General features: G+C 37.4%; 1 protein-coding gene across 2 annotated transcripts; it reads left to right on the top strand.

Moving 5' to 3' along the window:
- Positions 1–383: 383 nt before the first annotated feature.
- Positions 384–1309, top strand: LOC149258371 (uncharacterized). 2 transcript variants are annotated; one of them, XM_089371376.1, is made up of 3 exons: positions 384–744; positions 832–972; positions 1062–1309. In XM_089371376.1, the coding sequence occupies exons 1-3, from the start codon at positions 490–492 to the stop codon at positions 1224–1226; spliced, it is 561 nt and encodes a 186-aa protein (XP_089227502.1). In that variant the 5' UTR covers positions 384–489; the 3' UTR covers positions 1227–1309. The 2 variants fall into 2 exon arrangements, with proteins under 2 accessions (XP_089227502.1, XP_089227497.1); XM_089371371.1 differs by having other exon boundaries at positions 388–747.
- The last annotated feature ends 10200 nt before the right edge of the window (positions 1310–11509 follow it).

The following is an 11509-nucleotide window of genomic DNA, read 5'->3' as shown; positions in this document are numbered from 1 at the left end:
GGAAAACTTTATTATAACTTAGTGGTCATCTCATAAACTTTATTTAAAAAAATAACAACACCTAGAATAACCAGCTCTTGCTTCCAGAAAATAACAACATGTGAAATAACCAGCTATTGGTTCCTAAGTGAGCAGCTAGATACCTTTGGATCTTGGACCCATCCATCTATTTCTTTCCATCTAAAGAAAACAAATCCTACCTAATCAAAAGAATTTTAAAATATACTCAAACACAACATTTAACCAATTCAATGACTGTTCACACGAATAATTAATTTAATTAGTGCGATGGCAGGCGATCTTACCTAATCAAAAGAATTTTAAAATATACTCGAAACACAACATTTAACCAATTCAATGACTGTTCACACGAATAATTAATTTAATTGGTGCGATGGCAGGCGATGATAATAAATATGGGAAATTGTAAAATTGCAAATATGATTGCTGACCCGAAAACGCTGAAGTGGAGAAGTGCAGGCAGCTCTGATGGAGAACCCCGGCAAAAGGGTGGAGATTTCAAAATCAGGTGTGCAAGTGCAAGTGCAGGCAGCTCTGATGGAGGACCCTTGCAAAAGGGCTACACAGTGGTTGCAAGCTTCAACCCCATCAACACCAATACTTTCTTGGCTAGATCACTCGAACATTACCAATTTTTTCGAAAGTTTTGCTCTCAGAGGAATCCACATTCAGCAGATAACGCATGGTCGACTGCTCTGCACCTTCACAGTACCTCCCCGTCTGGTCGTATGTTCAACTCTCTCTAGGCCTCTTTCTGTACTGATATGTTCAGTTTTTCGCCCTCTTGAATCCATTGTTGTTATAATGCAGGAGGAAAATGGGTATTGGCGCGCTCCTGCTCTGATGACCCTTGTAGATGATGTTTGTGGAGCTGTTATCGTGACATGTGATCTTCCATTGAAGGTCTCTGTTGATTACAATGTTTCATATATTTCTCCGGTCAAAGTCCAGGTAAGACACATTCTCAGTTTTATTCCTGCCTTGTCCATCAATATTTTCACGGCATTGGTGTAATCAGTAGATGGATTTGGTTGTATCAGGATGAAATTGAGATCGATGCGAGGGTTGTGGGTCACAAGGGATGCCTTTCTACAGTAGTTGTGGAACTGAGAAACAAAGGCACAGGTGAACTCGTTGCTCTGGCTCGCCAGTCCATGCATAATCGCCCTACATTCGATCATAAAGCCCTACTTAGCAAAATTTGACATTAGAAAATCTGTGGATGTTGCTCAGATTTAACCTAACATGGTATATGATATGTAGGGTAATAAAGAGCAGGAAATTCAAATCTGAAACTTGAAATTTTTGATTTATTGGAATGTACATTTTAGAATAAGATTGAATTTGTATTTGATTATTAATAATTATTGTTTGGATGGTAAGAATTTAATTTTTGTTAATCAAGAAGTTGAGATTTATATCAAAATTATAAATGACATTTTTGTTTTTTAATTTAATTAAAAATGATTTTATCTAAAATTGTTAGATTCAGTTTTATTTGATTTTTATTTATTCTATGAATTTTGATCATTTTGCTTTTTTCTTGCTACGCGGTTTTTTATAAGTATGAAACTGCAACCCAGGGCTATTTAAGCTCTCAAAATCACTTGGGGAACACACCCAAAATCATTAGGGAAGACACCCAACTTAGCCTGAGCCAGGCAGCTTTTTAACATCACTAAATTTTTACGTAGAAAATTTTAACTCAATAACCTTCACATCACATAGTACCTTACCACCTTACCAGTAAACTAATTATTATTATTTTTTAAAATAAAATTATAATTTACCTTCCTTCCTTCCGTCTGTTGGAGCACCTGCCACAGACATCCATCTAGCTATCAAGCTAAAGCCAACCCACCCGCCATCATCAATTTATCCAGTTTGCGATTAGTTTTATTAGTTTTTTTAAACTTGATAAAATGTATCCTGTATAAATGTCTGGATAATTATTATAAATTCATGTTTATCAAAATTTAACATCAATTTAAGTTATTTAAATTATATGGGTATGTTAGTACGTTGTCTTTGTTACCTTGTTTTTTTAATATCATATTCAATCTCAGTTTTACATAACACAGTTACCGAAGGCATGCACATATACTATAGAGCTTTACCATCATTGATAAAGGTTGTTACAGGTCTTCCAGAACTGCAGTGCCTTAGAATGAATATTTGGGTCTTGTTTATCTGAGTGTTTTACTGGTTCAATTCTGTCAGAGTGACCTCACTTCCAAGGACAGAACTGTGTTATCATCTGTACAGCTTTGAGTTCCATGATTTCACTTTTTCCCCTTTTCAATTCACTTTAGAATCTAGATTACTATTAAAATCTATGTTTCACCGGGACACGTTCATGCCATCTAGGTTGAATCTCTTGCATCCCCTACATTTCTTCCTTTTCATTTATCCATGGACCTTACTGTACTAATAAAAAATTCCATCTCCTCCCAAATCCCCAAATTTTCATTTTGCAACTGAGAAGCAAAGGCAGCAACAAGTGAGGACTTTGTGCTGGGTGGAGAAATTTATAGCTTAGAGCAGTTGAGTTTTAGCTTGGATCGAGGAAGAGAATTAAATGTGAGTGACTGCCAGTTTGCTTTTAAAATTTTCTCTACAAGAAATTTGTTTCAAGTTTTCACTTCCAATCATCAACTCCCATAATTCAAGCAGCAATTCGGCTATCTTAAGTTTTGGTAGTGAAGTTTTCACTTCCAATCATCAACTCCCATAATTCAAGCAGCAATTCGGCTATCTTAAGTTTTGGTAGTGGAACGAGGGGCAGTCAAGTGGGATATAAAAAACAAATGAGCATGTCAAATGTTGATGGAGAAATGAGGGGCAATCAAACGGGAGAAATAAGTGGGAGTGCAATTAAAGTGGGGTTGGAACTATTAAAAAATGTACGGTTGGACGTTCAACCATCTGGCAGTTTTCTTTTGATTTGTTTGTAAGTAAAATGTGCTGGTTCATATTCCGTGGAAGCTGAACAATTCGTCTGTCCCGCAGTGTTGTGTGTGTGTTCATGATGCATGGTAAATGGCAGTGCCGCAAAGCGTATAGTATTAGAGCTTGTACATGCCTGAACTCTCTTACAATTGGGTTCAGTGATCATGGGAATCTTCTGGAGAGTAATTCTCAGTATATGAGAGTAGATTTCATTTTGTTAGAGTTGTGTTCATCCTGTTTGATTTTCTGTTTGATGAGTGATTTAACCTATGTTGGGACTGAAGCATGCCTTGGTGAAGTTTTGTTGTTTTTATGCATATGAAATGCCAACTGTATTTTGGTACGTTGTTGAAAGACAGGCATCTTCCGATTCGTGCTGCATGCCATATTCGCTTGCTGCTTGAGTGTGGTGATATATTTAGGGAGGAGTTATGCATTATTTTGGATGTTTCATATTTGTTTGTTGGACAACAAAATTGTATAGGGAAAGTGCTGCACATTTGAAAAGGTGAGAATATTTGTTTTTGGCGGGCAGGTGGGGAACATGAAGGTTTGGTTTAGATGAGCTTCGCAATTGTGGTTAAACGGTAAATCTTAGCTTCCACTTGTGGAAGAGATGGCAAACTTATTGCAGAGAACATGTGTGAGCTGTAGTTGTTGAAGATAGCATCAAAGGTTTGGCCGCTTTTATCTTTAAAGCCTAATACTTTAGAAGAATTTGAATATGATTCATCATTATCTCTTGCTCAGTTAGAAACAAGTGCGTCTGAAGCTTGTCCGCTAGCAAAATTTTCGGGAGAAGGTGCATGAAAGCAAGTAGGCAATCAAGTTTAGTGCATGGTAATCTGGGTGGTCCTTTGAGAATGTCATAATGGGAAGGTGCGAAGTAGTTTAGGATATTTCTTGATGAAGTAGTTTAAGATATTTGTTGATGATTTCTTGAGGGGAGTGTGGCCATGCTTTCTCAAGAAACCATCAGCAAATGTCTTAAAATACTCCAAGAAATATCCTAGAGGGGAGTGTGGCCACGCTTTCTCAAGAAATCATCAGCAAATGTCTAAAAAACTCCAAGAAATATCCTAGAGGGGAGTGTGGCCATGCTTTCTCAAGAAGAAGTTAGAGGTACGTCCAACTTTTAAAGAATTTAAGGCTATGATGGATAAGTAGAGTGGAAGCAGGTCAAAGGTTCTTAACATATGGTGGGGGAAAATACAAATCCAAAATATTCCATTGATGTTGTAAGTGTGACATTCACAAACAGCTAAAGTGATTGTGTACTCCTGAATAGTTGTTGCAGAGGGTTACAACAAGGCAATTGTGCAGATGACAAGAAACATACTTAAGGGTAAGAATTTAATAAATGAATTTTGGGTTGAAGTAGTCCACGTAACAATGTGCCTACTGTGCCTACTGAACGCATATCCAGCCAAAGTAGTTAGAAATATTACATGGGAAGAGGGATGGGTGGCAAGAAACCAGAGTCCTCTTGTGATATTTGGGTGCAGCAATTATGTTCGTGTTGCAAAAGAAGAAAGACACAAGCTATAGGACGAAAGCAAGAAATATATATTTTTAGGATAAAATGAAAAGTTTAAGGCATATAGCCTCCTCAATTGGGATAAGAGGTTGTTAGTAGGGCTGTCTTGTTTGATGAATATCACAGTCATAAAGTCTTCGAAGAAGTTGAAGTATCATGGCTGTTAGACACTTAATCCGTTAGGGTTGGTGTGAAGATGAGTCCAAGAGACCTTGGAAGCTAAATCCAAAGGTCGTAAACATTGTATTTATATCTTTATCATTCTAATGAAATGTATTCCACGGTTATCTTTCTCTTTGGTGTTCAGTCAGGCTCAATCTAATAGTGATATTAGAGTGCAGTCTTTGTGGCTCATGACTTGGGTGCTTCTTCCATGTAGAGATCATTCTCGTCGCCCTAGGCACTCAGACTTGTCCTCTCTGCCATTCTGTGCATTACGCTATCATTTTGTTGGACTTTGTCCTCTCTGCTTAGCAGAGATTCTTAGTCAGAAACCCTTGTTTGCTATTTTTCTTCCATGCCATTTTAAGTGCGTTAGCAACTCCATTTCTCTTGTCCAATCCCTTAAACTTTGCTACTTACAAAAATAACTCACATACATAAAACCATCTAGTACTTTTATAGCAAGTAGTGTTAGTCAATTCGAATGGTAGCAAGAATTGGGATTGGATTTTAGTTAAGATGTCCAGACTCCAGAGGGAGCCTATCAGGTTTCTAATCTGTGCTTTTTATAAATTTATATCTTGGTAGTGTTATGGATTGTGGATTAGAGATGGTTTTCCATGGAATGGGATCTTTTAGCACCCCCCAAATCCCTCCACCATGAACAACATGGTGGTCATTGGTTCGAATTCCATTCCCTTCTAGTCGATTGACGGGTTAGTTAGATACGTATCAATCGGGCAAAAGCAAAGGGACATGGTGCTAGTAGTTAGAGACGCAGGTCATGCATTACACTTGGAAACTAGGGAAAATTGAGCCAAAATATCGAGGTAAAGAAAACATAGGGTCCTACTACTCACTCACCTTTAGCGTTGCTTGTATCTACACCGAAAAGGAGAGATTGAACATCTTTGTTTCGCTTGAGGCAGGGGAGCTACCAATACAGAATTTTTACAGCAGTGCTGGTTAGGATGCATGGGCTTTCTCAACAGCCTCCAACATAACTGATATTAGTCTCACCTGCCAATTTTTGTACAACTTACAACGATACATGTTTTTTCATAGTGATATGACTTGTCAAATGACCATTGAATAAGAGTTGGATAGGTGCTATCATCTATTGATCTTTTTGCTACATTGTACATGAGATTCTTAGTTAAACTTCTAGTTTTGAAGCCCTATTAATCAATAATGTACAAGTGAGCCTGAGCCATAGCTAGAACGAGAGCCTCAAGCCTAAGCCAAAGTCAAATTCATGAGCGTGATTCAATTTACGATCATCTTCAAACCAACATTAGTTTGCAGTCATCTTCAAATCGTCATTTGCAAGCACTTCCAGTTAGCAGAAGACATCGACTTCCAGCTAGTAGAAGACATCAACTTCCAGCTAAATCAGGAAATGTTCCAAGAACTGTTGAGCCTTAGAGCTAGGTTCCAACAGTTTGTAGTCATCTTCAAATTGCTACTTGTCAGCATTTCCAATCAACAAAATACATCACCTTCTAGCCAATTTTGGAAATGTTCCAGGAACTGTTAAGCGTTAGAACTTAGAGCCAAGTTCCATAATTGGTGGTCATCCTTAAACAACCATTTAGAAGAAGATTTCAGTTTCTGCTACCCATGTTGTTTCTGGTCTTTCTTAAACCACTAGATTCAGAGAGCAAATTCAACATTTGGCAATTGCCCTAATCTCTGTGTCAGGCGGAAAGAGTCGATTGTGCGGACACAGCCAACCTCCCTAGGAGCCTAAGACTCTCTAGTGACAAACAAGACAAACAAGAGCAATCCTTCTCTAAACATGCATTTACTATATGGGAAATCAAGTGTTTAGATCCTACCTGTAATCCAACGCTGTTGTAGCAGTCCAACTCCTCTGATCCGGATGAGCTCCTCCTTCACTTTGAAACCTACATACACTAACAATCAAACGATTAAATAGCACTTGATAATCTCATAGAATAAAACATATTTAACACATAGTCCAAGGAGTACATGAAACAACTCATAAATAACAAGTTATTGAGAAGAATGGACTCATTTGCATTAATAGGTAACAAAAGGAACAAATACAACCTGAGCCTTGGTGTTGTGCAAGTCCCTCCCAGGGTCCATCAAGAGTTCTCCTTTACTTTGACAAAGCTCACCCACTTCCAAATAGAACAAGCAAAGATGGCAATCTCTCCTCACAAGCTTCTAAATGGGAGTCCTAATTCCTGCAGCATTTACCCTTAGAAATGTGTAGCTTCCAACCTCCCCTCCTTCTGGCCCAATGCCTGTATTTATAGTGCTCAAGAGGAAGTTAATCAGGTCCACCATCAATGGGATAATCCCCTCTTTGGGTGGGATAGCTCCCTTATTGATGGGATAAGTTCCTCTTTGGTAGGAGTGCATGAACCATCTGGAGGTGCTCAATACACGTCGAACAACCTTCTAGAATGCTCTAGAAATGACCACAAGTAACTTTTTAAAGATGAAACTTGCGCATTTTGACCTTTACAGGGGGACGCACCTGCCCCTTTACATACAGAGCGTCCAAAGACGCAGCTTTTGTGAACATTGGGTGCGTCCCCGCAGGTAAGGTTGAGAGAACCTGCGTCCCCAGAGATAAATACATTTATAAAGACTTTCTCTCTTTTTGGAGTTTGACATGGAGAGCAGAGGCATAAGACTTGCCTAAGAGGATAGCATGACTGTTGATTGAGCCATACTAACTGTAAATAGTCATGGTGACATTTTTTAGTGTAACACTCTGACTCACATACACCCATTTAGTTTAAGGGGAGAAATGTTAGACACCTAATCCATTAGGGTTGGTGTGAAGGAATACAAACTATCATCAGGAGTCCAAGAGACATTGGAAGCTAAATCCAAAGTTCATAAACATTGTATTTATATCTATATCATTTTATTGAAATGTATTCCAAACTTATCTTTCTCTGGTGTTCAGTCAGCCTCGGTCTAACAATGGCATATTGAAGATAAAGTTAAGAAGATATTAGAAAAAAGCATTCAAATCAGGAAAGCAGAATTCAAGGACACAATGATGATGAAGATGCAAATGACAACCAGGTTTATATTGTAGGGATGTTCTCAAAGTCCAAGAAGATTTCAGAATGATACTTGTAGATGTTGAGGGATTAAAAATTACAAGAATTGCCTTAAAAGCAACAAAGGAAGCGAATTGGCAAGAAGATTGCATCAATCAACTTTATAGCAAATATATATTGCTTTGATGATTACTGTTCAGATGATTTTGTTTGATTTGGAGATACACAAGGAAAAGAGGAATGCGACTAAGCAATGTAGGTAGAATATAACATTTCATACAAAACAGGAACGTGTGAATTTGTGGAATCTCTAAAGGTAAACATACAATTGTGTACTCAAGGTTCTATTGAGAAAAGCACAATGTAAATGACTCAATTGTTAAGAAGATTGTTAATATTTTGAGAATTTGACTTTTATTGCAAATTTAGAAATTTCATGTCAACCTTGAACTTTCCTATGAACTTTCAGCTTGAGGGTTGAATTTGAAAATATAATCATAGCAGTATATAGTTCACTTCTGTCTAACCAGGAAGCCCAATAAAATAAATACCAAATAAGTGTACTTCAGTGCCGGAAAGTTGCAGCCCTTAGGACACTTTCCAAGCATATAACTGATTTGAGAATACTAATCATAGCTGTAAATCTGCCCCTTTATCTTCTACATATATGTTAAATCATTTAACAAATTCAGGTTAATTTTATGTCAAATCAGCATGCATAACCAGCCCTAATATGTATTCACTCATGAAGGTAACATAAGCTGAAATTCAAATCTACAAGTACACAAAATTTGGACAGCTGGAACATTTCATATATATATATAGAAGATGAAGTACATAAATATACCAGCAGTTCAGTATGAATTGGTAAAAGTAAAGATCTCCAAATCCCAGCAACGGAAACTATAAGAAAACCCTAGCCATCAACTCCTAGGTAGGAATCACTACTATGTAGGAATCATTCCAACCAAAGCTGGTCACTCCACCAAAGATTCTTGATAAGCTAGAATACATACCGACAAATCCACCTAGGCCTTTCACCAAGCTTGTCTTGAACAATCTTTCTGTGCTAGTTCTCTGGTCTTCCTTAGGGTTTACAAACCCTAGCCAGCTTGCATCACACAAGTACATGGCTTAGAAGACAACTCTAGCACTAAGCCTCCAAGACTACACGTTCATCCTAGGGTTTGAGTCCTTAAACTCTTGCATCAACACAAGCACCAAGATCTCCTCAGAACATGAAGAGTACATTAGCCAAGTCTTCTTCCAAGCGAGGTATCACACAATGATTTAGACTCATCAAGCTAGGCACTTCATGATCCTATTCTCTATGAATAGCACAAGAACAAGGCTGGAATATTACCCAAGGAACTGAATCTATTCTAGGATTGGAATCCTAGCATTAACTCCTTTTGCTTCATAGCAAGAGCCATGACCTCTACAAGACAATGTGTCAATTCCTCTGGTGTTGTGTCCTCCTCTAGGTTTTTCTTGCATAGCACAAACCCTGGCATCCTCTTGCATCTTACAAGAGAAATCTTTTCAAGAACATCTAAGCACTCTCTCTTTTCTTCATGTCTTCTCCTTACATCACAAACTTTGAGTCTTGATCCCTACAAGACTTCTCCAAGACAATTACAAAGATAGAATAAAGAGTGTAATGATGGTGAGTTATGATGAAGGTTTCTCCACCCTTTTTATAGTTTATGTGAGGGTGGTCAACATAAAAACATGGACGTAGGTTGATACAAGTAACCACCAAGGCAGACCCACAAGGAGCACTATACAATACAATGATGACAAGTGCCATACCAGGCCTTTACAAGTATGATCCTCCTTGAGCTCAACATCCCTTCTTGAAGATGGTGTGCTCTATAACAAGTTGTTAGCCCAACACTCTCTCTTCTATGGTCGTACAATGTACACTGTCCAAGTATCTTCATACAAGGGGTTCATCCTCTAGCTATGTGCCACATGTCCTCCTGTGCCCATTGCTCTCAACATGTGTGCCAATGTGGTTACTATGCTCCAATGCTTCTCCTTAACATATGTGGCTAGATCCACAACCAACCGCCATGAAATATGCTCATTTCCCCATGTGTCCTCAAGTCAAGTGTCCCACCTCCAAGTTGTATGTCAAATGCTCCCATGCTCATATAGGGCTAAGAGCCCTTTTCCAAGTGTCTAATGCAGCACCTCATATGTAGATATCTCCCCTAATCAAGCAACTAACTCTCCCATGTGTGCCCAATGGGTTAATCATCATGCTGATAAGATAACAACTTCCTAAGTATGTGTGCCATGCTAGCACTCTAACCGAGTTCAACCATCCACCCAAACTAAGCCATCTATATGTCCATTAAGCATCTTCAAAGGACTAGGAGACTTAGCTCTCATAACTATGTGAAAACACTTTTGAAGTAACCCTAAAAACTAACAAAGATGGTATCAATCAACTTCACATCAAGTAAATATAGTTTTGATAATTGTCAAATTGTTTTCATCAATCAGCTTCACATCAAGTAAATATAGTTTTGATAATTGTCAAGAAGTTTGCATCAATCAACTTCACATCAAGTAAATATAGCTTTGATTATTACTATTCAAATGAACTTGTTTTAGTTGGAGATGCACAACAAAAATAAGAAGGGGCAACGCAATGTAGGTAGGAGTTTATTCCATGCAAAAAAGGAATGTGGGAATTCGTGGAATCACTAAAGGTAAAAGTGCAAATGGATGCAAATGGTTCTATAAAGAGAGAAACACAAAGTAGAACATTCTATTTTCAAAAAAGTATTTCTATTTTTCGAAAAGTAATTTTATTTTAGAGATGCAAGTCTATTTTGTAATTCACCTTATGTCTTATATTTAACAGTGGAGTCTAAAATTGTATCTCATGCATGATTTAAGCTATAAGAGAAATATTAAAATATATTCTCTGCTAACATTATAAAGACAGAGCAAGGTAGAGGCTTTTAACACACAGTTGAGCAGCTGAGAGAAAAAGAGAGCAGGCAGCAAGGGAAGAGGTGTTCCTGGAAAGCACACAATTCGAGACAGTAGTATGTAGCTGTACAGTTGAACAGATCCATACAGTTGTATGGAAAGTTTTGTACAATTGTACAGATAGGTCATACAGGCTGTCTGTCCTTCAGACCATACAATAGTTTTCTGCTATTTTTGTTTTTTTCCAGCAGGCTATACTTTCTCAAACAGGCCATAGAAACTCAGTTCATGGTGTTTTTTGGTATTCGGGCAGTGCTGTTTTTAGGCAGCGTATGGAGGTTTCCTTGGAAGTTTTTCAAAGGAATGAAAAGCTTTTTTGGACTAATTATATATCTATGTGTGAAACTAATTTTTCATTTTTCCACTGTTTACTTTCTAGCTTGTGTGATTGATGTTATGGTCTCAAATTTAATTTAAATTTGCAATCAACTTGTTTGATTTAAGTTGATTGAGAATATAATGACATTACTTAGGTCTTGAAATTCTCATAGTTTTCATTGTAGAGGTAAATGTTAGAGAAGAGGCAAAGGATGAAGGATGATACTCATTAGAAGATCCCAATATAAGCAACCGCAGAACATTGCTTGTAATTTAATTTTTTTTTGCTTATTAATTCATAATGCTTTCTTTCTTAGCTTCAATATAATCATTAATATGACTATATACTATGGATAGCATTTCTAACTTCAAAATAATGTAGTATCCATCTACATGTAGAATAAATATGCATGTTTTCATATAGTTTGAAACTGATTTAGCACTTTGCATGTTTTTCTTGAATATAAAC

The sequence above is a fragment of the Pinus tabuliformis genome, chromosome 6, assembly GCF_031772625.1.
Source record: "Pinus tabuliformis cultivar Carrire ecotype Pingquan chromosome 6, CPIR1, whole genome shotgun sequence".
Lineage (NCBI taxonomy): Eukaryota > Viridiplantae > Streptophyta > Pinopsida > Pinales > Pinaceae > Pinus > Pinus tabuliformis.
This window is presented reverse-complemented; position numbering and strand designations above follow the sequence as displayed.